General features: G+C 39.8%; 1 protein-coding gene across 2 annotated transcripts; it reads right to left on the bottom strand.

The window, feature by feature from the left end:
- Nucleotides 1-239: 239 nt before the first annotated feature.
- LOC110458089 (D-beta-hydroxybutyrate dehydrogenase, mitochondrial-like) lies at nucleotides 240-11597 on the bottom strand. Of its 2 annotated transcripts, XM_021509656.1 has the most exons (7): nucleotides 11484-11597; nucleotides 10524-10769; nucleotides 7495-7689; nucleotides 7253-7405; nucleotides 3966-4159; nucleotides 3388-3624; nucleotides 240-656 (listed from the first exon to the last, which is right to left on the bottom strand). In XM_021509656.1, the coding sequence occupies exons 2-7, from the start codon at nucleotides 10741-10743 to the stop codon at nucleotides 561-563; spliced, it is 1095 nt and encodes a 364-aa protein (XP_021365331.1). In that variant the 5' UTR covers nucleotides 10744-10769; nucleotides 11484-11597; the 3' UTR covers nucleotides 240-560. The 2 variants fall into 2 exon arrangements, with proteins under 2 accessions (XP_021365331.1, XP_021365329.1); XM_021509654.1 differs by lacking the exons at nucleotides 10524-10769; nucleotides 11484-11597 and adding an exon at nucleotides 10309-10450.
- Between the last annotated feature and the right edge of the window lie 1615 nt (nucleotides 11598-13212).

Genomic DNA, 13212 nt, shown 5'->3' with positions numbered 1-13212 from the left:
CAGAAAGCCACCAGCAAAATATAAAGATTTTATACCTTTTAGTCCTTTAGAAGAAGTCGTTTGAAGTTTTTGACATATTTGACCCCTGTGACCTTGAAAGTAGGTCAAGGTAATTTTCGCTCGCAAACTTTGTCGGGCTCCTACCAACAAAGCTTTCAGCCAAATATCATGACTCTAGGCCTGTCCGTCCTTCAGGAGAAGTTGTTTAGAGGAAAAGTTGGCGGACGACGGACGCCGCACCATGACATAAGCTCACCGAAGGGCAAGTGAGCTAACCAACCAACAAACAAACTGTTTTAGAACCTAATGCAGATCCTATATGTTTCATATAACTCCGACTTATGACTAAATACAGTGTATTCTGACTTGTGTAATATGTACATGCACATACTGAATTTTCTAAAATTGATATATAAATAGCTATGTTCTGCTACTTAAAGGATTGAGGCTGTTCACTGATCACCAATCACTGGACTAGGCAGAGTAAATACATCAATAGGTCTTGTCCAGTGGTCCATTTTTACATGTCTGCGTTATATTGTCTTGAGTACTTTTCAAAGTTAGCTGCCTTCCAGAGGAATACCTGATGAATATACTTTGTCTATTAAAAAGTCCATAATGCATGTTGGAAGTATGTCCCTCAGTCTGGCCAGGATCTGAAAATAATAGGATATTACAGATCAGATGTATCTGCTTACAATTGTAACTGATACACATTAAATTGGCAAAACACCAATGGATTGTGTATGAAGCCCTCGAAGGTGGTTCTGGGTCTTACCAATGGGAACAAAAATGAGTCCGGGGGGGTGGGGGGTGGGGGGGGGGGATTTTACCTTGACTTGTATTAAAGGTCACTGGTTAATTTTGTAAAAGTCTAAAACGACTTCTAATGAAGAATTAAGAAGCATAGAGATATGATATTTGTTCAGTGACTTGCTAGCTGAATTAATACAAATTACGAGATCAAAAGTGACTTTGACTGTCATCTAAGGTCTCGGGAATCAAATTTGAATATTTAAATAAAAAATGTTTTGAATATTAAAAAAGGTGTTGATATTTGGCCAGTAGCTAGCTGAAAAGGTATGCTGCAAAGTTTGTAATGACTGACCATATTCATCATGGCCAAAAAGGCCCTTGAAAAATAAATTTATCCAAACAATTATCAGACTTATGGTTATAAGGTTGTGCCAGTAATATGCTGGGGTGAAGGGCTACAAGTCTGTATAAATTAATGACCTTGACATGCTGTTAAGGTCGTATACATGTTCATATAGCACAACCAGTGAAATAATTACGTGTGACATTTGGATGACTAGTGTGTACCCTAACCTTATACAAATTACGGTTGATTCGCCTACAAGTATCACGGGGGTAATCCCGAAGTGAATTGTACACTCATTGTTGTAAATGTGCGAAAGGACGATCAAATTTAGCTACACCCCGTCTTAGATGTGCAAGAGTCTATGAACCACTCGTCTTGGTTCAGAACTGGGTCACTGCGGCAAATAGACATTGCTTCCTTTATTGGACGCTTGAACAGAGTGCTCTTTGTGCCCAACACTTTGGGAGTGTCCGGTTAATACTATGATTTCACTGTATTGCGTAATCTGTGAGTGACAATTAATTGATCTGAGAAACCGCCATTACTTCCTTTCTGATGGAGTGAATGTCTTTCCCTCTTGTCTTTCCGCTGATCATCAAGTTGGATCCTAAATCGCCTTTCAGATTCTCCGGTTTAGGACACGTCGCAGTTATTGCATCCGGTCATAAGATGTTTTATCCTGATAGAAGCACAAGTTTAATACAAAGCCTCTTTTGGGGCTATATGGCTGTTACTATCCCATGGCCGCAATATACCTCTGGGTGGTTTCAGAATTCCCCTTTTTGTAAAGAGTGACCACCTGACCTTTCATTTTGTTTATTCTCCTTGATTTGACTTACTCCTACTTACTCCTTCTTTCCCTTACTTTGAAACTGCTTTGTGACCTTTTGAGTGCCCATTCCGAATAGACATATACTTTCATTCGTCCCCTCAATGTGCGTCTGCTCATGAATTTTGTCCTCTTGTTTTGTAACAATCGTAGTTGAGCAAGGTGCGTTCTACGTCCAACTTCTGGTGCAAAGGATGGTGAGATGTGAAGTTCAGATGTTGGTTCATTTGCATCTTTTTCCTATAGACCAATACCTTCACGGTTCTGTTGTTATCCTCTACCAGTCGAGGAACGGCATCGGGTTGTTGATTTCTTCTTCCCAGGCTAATTAATGGAATCTACGGTGTTCAAATGAGTGATCAAATTCTTCTGTGACCCTTTCTTGAATATCTCTAGTATGTCGCCAATGAATGGTTTCCATAGGCTGGGCTTGCACTAAATGGGGGCATTGGTTATTGCTTCTTGCTCCAGATGTTCAATGAACAAATTGGCCACACTAGGGAGACTCTAGACCGCCAACAGCCATGCCGAAGACTGGTAATATATTGTATCTCGAAGATGAAAAAATTCCTTCAAATTTGTGTTCTTAGCCAGGATCTAAGCGGCTCCTAATTACTGTTATTGAATCGTCACTAATAGCTTCATGTGAAATTAATTCTACGCATTTTTAAACTATGATCATGGACGTACATTCCCTAGATATTTTAATAGCTTGAAATGATGTTCGTTTTACCAACTAGCGATCCAAGGGTGCTGTATTGGAATTTAGCAGTCCTACTCTCATTTCAGTTCAGACCAGATGGCTGGGATCTTAAAACTTGCGTTGGATTGATCTGAAGTTGCTCATATCGTTTGTTGTTCTGGAGCATTTTTCACGACAAAGCATAGCCAAATCGATTTGTAGATTTGATCGCCCTTCCGAACACTTAAGACCGCAAAGTGTACATACGCTTACAGAGTAGCCGAATCGACAGCGACTGTATTGCCAACTTATACATGTCTTAGGGTACATACGCTTTACCAGTCATTTGATAAAGATGACTGAGTACATATCGCTCTGGTCATCGAAGCGTCCTACATGTCACTGGTTGTGCTATATGAACCGGTAATCTTACAAACTTACCAACATGAAGGAAACGTTTAGAAGCACTGTCAGAATCACAGGGGATAAATATGTCATAATCTTCAATGGACTTGTTCTAAATATCCCTTAAGCCTTTAGTAACAAAACTTTCCTATTTTGAAAAAGAAAATGACAACTCATTAATAAAGTTGAATAGAACTTAACGAAATGACCTACTGACCCTGTTCTTTGTCTTAATTTTGGAAGCCAAACAGGAAACCATTTCATTCAGTAGTTAAGGAGAAACCCTACTTCTGGTAGAACTATAGCCATCCCCCAGATGTTGCCCACCCCCATCCCAACTTCCAGAGATACTGGCGCGACAACGCTTACACAGTAGTGGTCCACGAGACCATTACTACCCCCAATTAGGTATCGTGTCTGAGGGCGAGTGTTGAGCAGGGCATCAACCATGGCGTCAATGATCGGGTCCAGACTTGGTGCACTGGTGGACGATATGTTGGTGGCGTTACTGTACTGCGTCTCTAGGTAGGCTTTACCATATGTACGTCTCGTCTCCTCTGTCGCCTCCGCCCACATCGTGTCGAAGTCTCGCCTTATTATTCGTAACTAGTGGAGACACAAGCTTACATTAAATGTTGTATACGTCTAAATGTAAGCCATCTGTTTTCTAGAGGACAACTCTCATGATATTGAACAATTTATTGATAGACATGTTTTCCGTGAAATGCAATTTAAGAAATAAAGTTCTCTATTGGAATTTTCTTATTTTAACGATTTTTACGTATCTTATGTGAATTGACAAAAATATTTTGTTATCGTTCCCAAAAACAATGGTTTCCTCCAACATGGATCCTAGACTTGTCTGAATGCGGTTATATTTTCGAGCTTACATTATCGATGAAACCAGCTGATAATTACGAATGTCATAAGATTTTTGTTCAACTCACAGAAGCATCATTTAACATCCCTGTGGTTCCCCCAAAATTGCCAGGCTCTATAAGGGAAACTTTGACACCAAACTTTATCATTTCCAGTCGGAGAGCATCCGAGAAATTCTCTCCGCCGAACTTTGTGATCCCGTAAACCGAATGGGAAGGCATCGGCAGTCTGCCCTGGACGCTAGTGACGTTCACCACTCGGCCTGGAAACAGACAAAAGTACGGGGTCACTTCCCTAGAAGTAAAGGCTAAGCAACGTACAAAATGTTAGCTGGTATCCCTAGATCCTCCTCGATGATGTCCCTAGATAAGATACAAGGCTAGTCAGTATACAACGAACTTTTAAATGCGTTGGTTCTCAACCCTGCTATCCCATTTATTTACACAAGCCCATGTTATGTGTCGCCAGTTTTCTGCCTTGTGACCCCGTGCTTCGACTGCTCATAGTACATTAGTTTCTGTTGTAATTGATATATGTTGAAACATTAAACGTAAGGTTAAACATTTGACCTAAATATATATTGTATATTAGTGGTGAACAACTCTAACACTCAGTAATGTTACATGTCAGTTATTCCAGTTATATGTATACACTTGTAGTAATCACTTCAGTCCAATTTCAATATCTGCGTGTTCAGTTCGCTTTTGAACTTGTACTGTTTTGTTGTTCACCTTGCCCTTAGTAGGCTTGGACACTGAAGCAGCTAATTACGGGACGCTGATCTAAATGTTGTTTTGTGCAGTTACTTACTGTGTCCTCTTATTCTTCCTGAATTACATCAATTCCACGTTCTGTGACGAAAACCGCCAGTTTTGTCAAATCTTCTTGATTGAGTATTTTTTTCGTCCGTTTCACTACCGAATAGTTCGGTTGTCCAGCAGACGATGAATAGATATGAACACGAGCAGAAGGGATGTAGTATGTAGTGGAGGGATCGGAAAAGGGTGAGAGTAGACAACTGGAGTGGAGGGATCAGAAAAGGGTGAGAGTAGACAACTGGAATGGAGGGATCGGAAAAGGGTGAGAGTAGACAACTGGAGTGGAGGGATCGGAAAAGGGTGAGAGTAGACAACTGGAGTGGAGGGATCGGAAAAGGGTGAGAGTAGACAACTGGAGTGGAGGGATCGGAAAAGGGTGAGAGTAGACAACTGGAGTGGAGGGATCGGAAAAGGGTGAGAGTAGACAACTGGAGTGGAGGGATCGGAAAAGGGTGAGAGTAGACAACTGGAGTGGAGGGATCGGAAAAGGGTGAGAGTAGACAACTGGAGTGGAGGGATCGGAAAAGGGTGAGAGTAGACAACTGGAGTGGAGGGATCGGATAAGGGTGAGAGTAGACAACTAGAGTGGAGGGATCGGAAAAGGGTGAGATTAGACTACTGGAGTGGAGGGGTCGGAAAAGGGTGAGAGTAGACAACTGGAGTGGAGGGATCGGAAAAGGGTGAGAGTAGCCAACTGGAGTGGAGGGATCGGAAAAGGGTGAGAGGAGACAATTGGAGTGGAGGGATCGGAAAAGGGGGAGAGTGGACAACTGGAGTGGAGGGATAGGAAAAGGGTGAGAGTAGACAACTGGAGTGGAGGGACCGGAAAAGGGTGAGAGTAGACAACTGGAGTGGAGGGATCGGATAAGGGTGAGAGAAGACAACTAGAGTGGAGGGATCGGAAAAGGGTGAGAGTAGGGAATTGGAGGGGAGGGATCGGAAAAGGGTGAGAGTAGACAACTAGAGTGGAGGGATCGGAAAAGGGTGAGAGTAGCCAACTGGAGTGGAGGGATCGGAAAAGGGTGAGAGTAGCGAATTGGAGTGGAGGGATCGGAAAAGGGTGAGAGTAGCCAACTGGAGTGGAGGGATCGGAAAAGGGTGAGAGTAGACAACTGGAGTAGGAGTCGTCTGTACTCGTTGCTTGTTTTTCTATATTTTAGGAGACGACTGAAAGGCGCTCAGTTTTTCACCGAGATTCCATCTTTGTATAGCTTCAGGTTGATTGATATACTTTCTTGGATATGCCTCTAGCTCGAGTTAGTTATTAAGATGTACCGAGGTTTCGTGGTTCAGCAACCTACTAGTTCAGTTTAGCTCCAATATGTGTCCGTTTTACTAGCGGTTCTTTTCCTTGATGAGTTCCTTATGTGTGAGTACCCCTCGGAGTTTAGTCCATGTGTTAATTTGACGTTTGACCTCTCCAAATATACAAACAAGTTTCTAACCAGAAGTACAATATAGAGGATTGATTCCTCTTGACGAATATGTGAATTCTTTCCTTCGGTTCTCTTAACAGAATTTCATATTTGGCGCCAACTGAACATTATATTTCGCAATCTATGAACGATGCGGTGTGATGTCTTACCTCTCCGAGATTAGAATCGATTTACAACACTTTTCTGAACTGCTCGGTACTTTAGACGGAGTGTTTGGATCCATCTATCGTTATTTTCTGGTTCAGTTAAGCAGTACAAAAATCGTCGACACCGTTATACATTCACAATTCTAAATAAATAATACACAGACAAAAAGACACAAAACAGCTTTGTCGAATTATTTTGCCTTTTCAATGATACATACTTTTTTTACAATGTGTAAACACAGTTGCTTCATATATGTCTATACCGTTGGTTCGTCTACTACATTTTAACCATTATTTAATTGTAACCCTTTCGTTGACTGTGGAAATTGTTCTTTGTTAGCGATAAGCCGAAAACGTTAGCGACAATAATTTGAAGCGAAGCGTTCTGCAAGTCTAATAAAGCCAAGTAAGAGTGTTCAGACATTGTTTAAATTATAACTGAAACAATGAAACAGTGTGAAAAGGGAACATTTACACCGAGACCAATAAAAAGGTAAAAGGAACTGAAAACCCCCAGATGTCCTGGAAGGGCAGGCGTCTTCTGCACAACACCTGTCATGATAGGAGTCAAAACTAAATAATGTCATGCCCTCAAAGTTAACACCATGGTTATGATGATGAAACATCAAGGCGCATAATGAAAAATCGACCTTCATATCACACTCAGAAATATGATAGTTTCCTATGAGATTGCATCATTTGCTATTAATTTGTCTATCAGCAGTCGACATTCATCACGGAAATCGTGGTATTCGGAATAAACCCGTTAACACCAAAAACGTGCGACATTTACACACTGTGGGTAGCGGAACCAGGGATTTTACTGTAAAGAAAGGGAAAGTTCACGATCATAAATCAAATTCGTCCGCTTAGTACTGTAGAAAGCCGTCCATGTTAGTCATGTATTAGTTCAAAATTGAGGTAAGCGGCTGAATCTAACGAAAGAGGAACTTACCTTGTGACTTCCGGATTAAAGGTAGGAATGCCCTGGTTATCCTGACCATCCCTAACAGGTTGACCTCCATGATTCTCCTATACATTGCCATCGTACAGAACTCCACGTCGCCTACGTGGTTTACCCCCGCGTTGTTCACTAATCCCCACAGGCCTACAAAAACATCAAATCTGTATATGTGTTGTATACATTAAACATTATATTTACTTATCATTTTCAGCCGAAATTCTCCAAACACATACCACATTTCGTCTTATTGCAGTGAGTGGACACGTAATCCAGCGCTTTGCTCACGCTAACATCGCTGGTGACATCAAGCTGTATGACATGCAGTCGTTTTGATGCATGTTTCCGTAAATCTGACGTTTCCTGGAGACATCCAGCGTACACCGTAAGTCCCAAACTGTCCAGTCTCCGTGCTAGGGCGTGTCCAATCCCTGAAACACAATAATACGGTCACAACGCCAACTTTTGCTGTATATTGAAGTTATTGATGAACGATATCGATACCATTCTTTTATTGCGTTCTACAATTTGTTTACTGGAGCCTCCCATCATGAACTTTGTATATTGCTGTCTGTGATAGTATCTACCCGGGTTAGGACTTTCATTGAGATTACATTTTAACATATATGGTCCGATCATCGTCTTTCTTTGAACTTTGCTGTTACTGGAACTCAAAGCAATAGCGCATTTTGTAAAGGGCCTGTCACACCTAGCCGATTTGGGTCGCCGGATCTATATTTTCAGGGATCGGTACTAGTACGGCAGCGAAAGGACATCGTCAGGACATCGTCAGAACATCGGCGAAAAATTTAGCAACGGCAGGCGACGGTGGAAAGTTTTGACAATGCTCAAAAATGTCAGACGTTGCGCTGCCGGAGCGAGCAACGGGACTTCACCGGCAGTACAATGGCAGTACTCCGGTATGACTTCGTTAATGTCGCTAGAGCATCGGTAGTTACGGTAGCGTCCCGTAATTGATCGGAGGCTCTCCGGTGGCCTCAATGTGTATCGTACTGGTACCGATGGGATACCGTAGTACTACCGAATACCACCGAAGTAACGGAAAAGTGGTATTCCGTAGCACATCGGCTCTTACATAGGTAGGACAACGGTAGAACAACGGTATCGCAACGGGAACACCGGTACTACATCGGTAATGCTTCGGTCAATTTTTTTTTTTGCTTTCCCACCGGAGCTCTGCCGATTGTCACGCCGTTGTTAATTTTTTGCTCCGGTTTAGTCCCGGCGAGGTACATCGTTAGTGTGTAACAGGCCCTTAAGCATGCACTAACGGATCATTAAGCTGCATCAAATTAGCACTCTTGTTTAAGAGTTTGTCTAATCACAGCATGTAATTCACACACTTGTGTAAAAGTTTACCTGTTAATAGAGATAGAAGATGAATTTCATTTTCTATTTACCTGCCCACGTCATCTAGATCTAAGGAGAAAATATGTTAAAAATTATTACTGGCAAAACCATCTGTATTCAAACTTATCGAATTAGAAAATACACACAATGTAAAAGAACTGAATTTGTCAGGTAAATTTATTATTGAAGCTAACAAACGAAGGATTAGGTTAAGTTTGTTTTACCTAATTTTGTATTACTCAATCGTATCATGCCCATGTTTTGTTCGAACAATTATTCATGTTTAAGATGGTAAATGCTCAATGTTGTTGTTTTTTGTTGATGATGATGATGATGATGATGATGATGATGATGATGATGATGATGATGATATAGATGTTTTCGATGATGTTGATATTTTGATGATGATGATGATGATGATGATGATGATGATGATGATGATGATGATGATGATGAAAGCGATGAATTATGATTTTTATGGTGTTGTTGTTGCTGCTGATTTGTGATGAATGTGCCAGTAATATGTAATTATATGTTGTACTTAAATGATATTATTTGTTGAAAATCTTATAAGCTGTAAAACTTACGGAAATAAATTGAAATGAAGTATCACACCCTGTAATTAACACACGCAGGTAAAAGTGTACCTGTATCACACCCTGTAATCAATACACACATGTAAAAGTTTACCTGTATCACACCATGTAATCAATACACACATGTAAAAGGTTACCTGTATCACACCCTGAAATCAACACACACATGTAAAAGTTTACCGGTATCACACCCTGTAATCAATACACACATGTCAAAGTTTAACTGTATTACACCCTGTAATCAATACACACATGAAAAAGTTTACCTGTATCACACCCTGGAATCAATACACACATGTAAAAGTTTCCCTGTATCACACCCTGTAATCAATAGACACATGTAAAAGTTTACCTGTATCCCACCCTGTAATCAATACACACATGTATAAGTTTACCTGTATCACACCCTGTAACCAATACACACATGTAAAAGTTTACCTGTTTCACACCCTGTAATCAATACACACATGCAAAAGTTTACCTGTATCACACCCTGAAATCAATACACACATGTAAAAGTTTCCCTGTATCACACCCTGTAATCAATATACACATGTATAAGTTTACCTCTATCACACCCTGTAATCAATACACACATCTAAAAGTTTACCTGTATCACACCCCGTAATCAATACACACCTGTAAAAGCGTACCTGTATCACACCCTGTAATCAATAGACACATGTAAAAGTTTACCTGTATCCCACCCTGTAATCAATACACACATGTCAAAGTTTAACTGTATTACACCCTGTAATCAATACACACATGCAAAAGTTTACCTGTATCACACCCTGGAATCAATACACACATGTAAAAGTTTCCCTGTATCACACCCTGTAATCGATACACACATGTAAAAGTTTACCTGCATCACACCCTGTAATCAATACACACCTGTAAAAGTTTACCTGTATCACACCCCGTAATCAATACACACATGTAAAAGTTAACCTGTATCACACCCTGTAATCAATACGCACATGTAAAAGTTTACCTGTATCACACCCCGTAATCAATACCCACATGTAAAAGTGTACCTGTATCACACCATGTAATCAATACACACATGTAAAAGATTACCTGTATCACACCCTGTAATTAATACACACATGTAAAAGTTTACCTGTTTCACACCCTGTAATCAATACACACATCTAAAAGTTTACCTGTATCACACCCCGTAATCAATACACACATGTAAAAGTGTACCTGGATCACACCCTGTAATCAATACACACCTGTAAAAGTTTACCTGTATCACACCATGTAATCAATACACACATGTAAAAGTGTACCTGTATCACACCCTGTTATCAATACACACTGGCCGTTGACATCATGCAGTTGTTTGGTATGATTCTTTATGATGTAGAAACAGGCCGTGAGGACGAGTAGTAAAACTCCAAGTAGAAGTGTGTAAGTCCAGTACAGAACAAAGGGCACCAAGGCTAGTGCTGTGAAATACGTCACTTCCAAGTACTTTACACCAATTATGTCGGTGATAATGCAAGGCATCTTCTTAGAAGCAGGTTTCCCCAAATCTGTTAAAAGATGTATCTTATGATATAACTGGCTGAAGTCTTGCTGATAATGGTCCTAATAACTTTTAAAATTTCAGCAAACCCAGGCGGTAAAACATATTTGATTAAGAAACCAGACATTGTCCTATAATTTTTAGAATGTTTTTACGAACGTTATATCCATATAATTTAATCTTGCGTGTAACAAGCATTTTCATTGGCTTAAAAATTTATTTTATCAGCCCATAACATAAAAAATGACGTCGCCATTTGTAACGTCGCTTTTGATTGGCTGATACAGCAGCGCAATAATTTCTAAGAGAAAAGAGTCCATCAATACAAGTGGATTTCCACAGGGATTGTGTATAGTAGATTAAATTATAAGGATTAACTTGAATATATTTTTCATGTTATGGAGCTATAACACAAAAAACCGGAGTGTACTCTCATCATAAACGCTTCGCGGTTTATTTAGAGTACACTACGTTTTTTGTGTTATATCTCCATAACATGAAAAATATATTCAAGTTAATCCTTAGATATCTGGCTACTGTGGTTTCTACCGGTATTGCCAATATAATTAGCGGTTCTATATTTTAAATCCTCTTTAACACATCTTTTCTAATACATTTTAGTCTATGGTGTTTCAACTTATTGATATTATATTTATAATATCGAAACTTATCCAGTATTTTTGTGTGTGTATAATTGTGTTGTTTTTGCCCCAAAACATACCTTTATACTACAGTGCTGTGGTCTTCTGGCCAATTCAAGATGACAAAAACGTGTCAAAGAGGTGTTTACAGAGCCGGTTTGATGTGACACGTGGCCGATACCATCTCCTACTGGCCGTGGACAGGCTATGGTTATATCTCCTATCTGGTAGGCTAGGTCAGACCTAAACTGTGCTAAACCTGTGTCACAATTGTAAAACCTAAAAGTCATACTCATGTCATAATTGTAACATCGAAACAATGTCAAACCTATGTTGTTCTTCTTGTTTTAAGCTCATCTGGCCCGAAGGGCTAAGTGAGCTTATGCCGTGGTGCAGCGTCCGTCGTCCGGCATCAATATTTTACTTTAAACAACTTCTTCTTTGGGCCTATGTGATGATATTTGGCCAGAAGCAAACTGGGATGAAGGGCTACCAAGTTTGTTCAAATAAATTACCTTCACCCGTTTTCAAGGTCACAGGGGTCAAACATGTTAAAAACTTTAAACAACTTCTTCTGAATAACAAAAATGTCCAGGATGTTGATATTTGAACAGTAGCATGCTGGGATGGCGGGCTACCAAGTTTGTTCAAATAAATGACCTTCACCAATATTCAAGGTATCAGGGGTTAAATATGCTAAAAACTGTTTAACAACTTCTTCTGAATAACCAAAATGCCCAGGGTGATGACATTTGGCTAGTAGCATGCTGAGATGAAGGGCTACCAAGTGTGTTCAAATGAATTTCCTTCGCCCATATTCAAGGTCACAGGGGTCAAATATATTAAAATCTCTAAACAACTTCTTCTGAATAACCAAAATGCACAGGGAGATAATATTTCGCCAGTAGAATACTGGGGTGAAGGGCTACCAAGTTTGTTCAAGTGAATGACATTGAATTATATTCAATGTCACAGTGGTAAAATATATTAAAATCTTTAAACAACTTCTTCTGAATAACCATAATGCCTAGAATGTTGATATCTGGCCAATAGCATGCTGGGATCAAGGGCTACCAAATTTGTTCAAATGAATGACTTTGAATTATATTTAAGGTCACAGGGGTCAAATATGTATAAAAATTTATATGACCTAATTTCAATAAACAAAAGGATAGGATGGTAATATTTTGCAAGTTGCATCCTGAAAATAAAGGCTATAAAATGTGTTCAATATAATGACCTTGTTTGACTTTCAAGGTCACAGGGTGAAATGTTTTTAAATCTTTTAACAGGTTCTCCAAATGACTTTTAATCATAAATACTGATATTTTGCCTGTTACTTTACTTTAGATCACGTTTAATGTTACAAGTGTGGGATTTATACCAGGTGAGCGATGCAGGCCCATTGGGCCTATTGTATTAAATTGTGTGTCCATATCAATTGTCCATTGTTCTCGCAGTTTATTCCAGTTTCTGTTGCCAATATATCCTTTACCTATTTTTTAATATACAGGCATATCAAATATTAATCAAATTAACGGTTTTAATGCTTTCCTTACGTCAAAAAAAACTTCTTTTAAAACCTTCTCAGAAGAAAATTAATGTCACTGCAACAGGTCTGATCAGTGTTTTAAGCTCATCTGATCGAAACGCAGGTGAGCTTACATATGTATGTCATAGTGCGGCGTCCGTCGTCCGTCCGTCCGTCCGTCGTCGTCTGTCAACTTTTCCTTTAAACAACTTCTTCTGAAGAATGAACAGGCATAGAGACATGATATTTGACTGAAAGCTTCGTTGGTAGGAGCCGGA

Source organism: Mizuhopecten yessoensis, unplaced genomic scaffold (genome assembly GCF_002113885.1).
Source record: "Mizuhopecten yessoensis strain PY_sf001 unplaced genomic scaffold, ASM211388v2 scaffold9425, whole genome shotgun sequence".
Taxonomy (NCBI): domain Eukaryota; kingdom Metazoa; phylum Mollusca; class Bivalvia; order Pectinida; family Pectinidae; genus Mizuhopecten; species Mizuhopecten yessoensis.
This window is presented reverse-complemented; position numbering and strand designations above follow the sequence as displayed.

Coding starts and splice junctions, on each gene's coding strand:
- LOC110458089 (XM_021509656.1), bottom strand. CDS start 10,743: ATGCCTTGCATTATCACCGACATAATTGGTGTAAAGTACTTGGAAGTG. Junction 7,690..10,523: donor GATAACAGGGTGTGATACAG/GTACACTTTTAC, acceptor ATTGTGTTTCAG/GGATTGGACACGCCCTAGCA. Junction 657..3,387: donor GTCTCGTGGACCACTACTGT/GTAAGCGTTGTC, acceptor TATTATTTTCAG/ATCCTGGCCAGACTGAGGGA.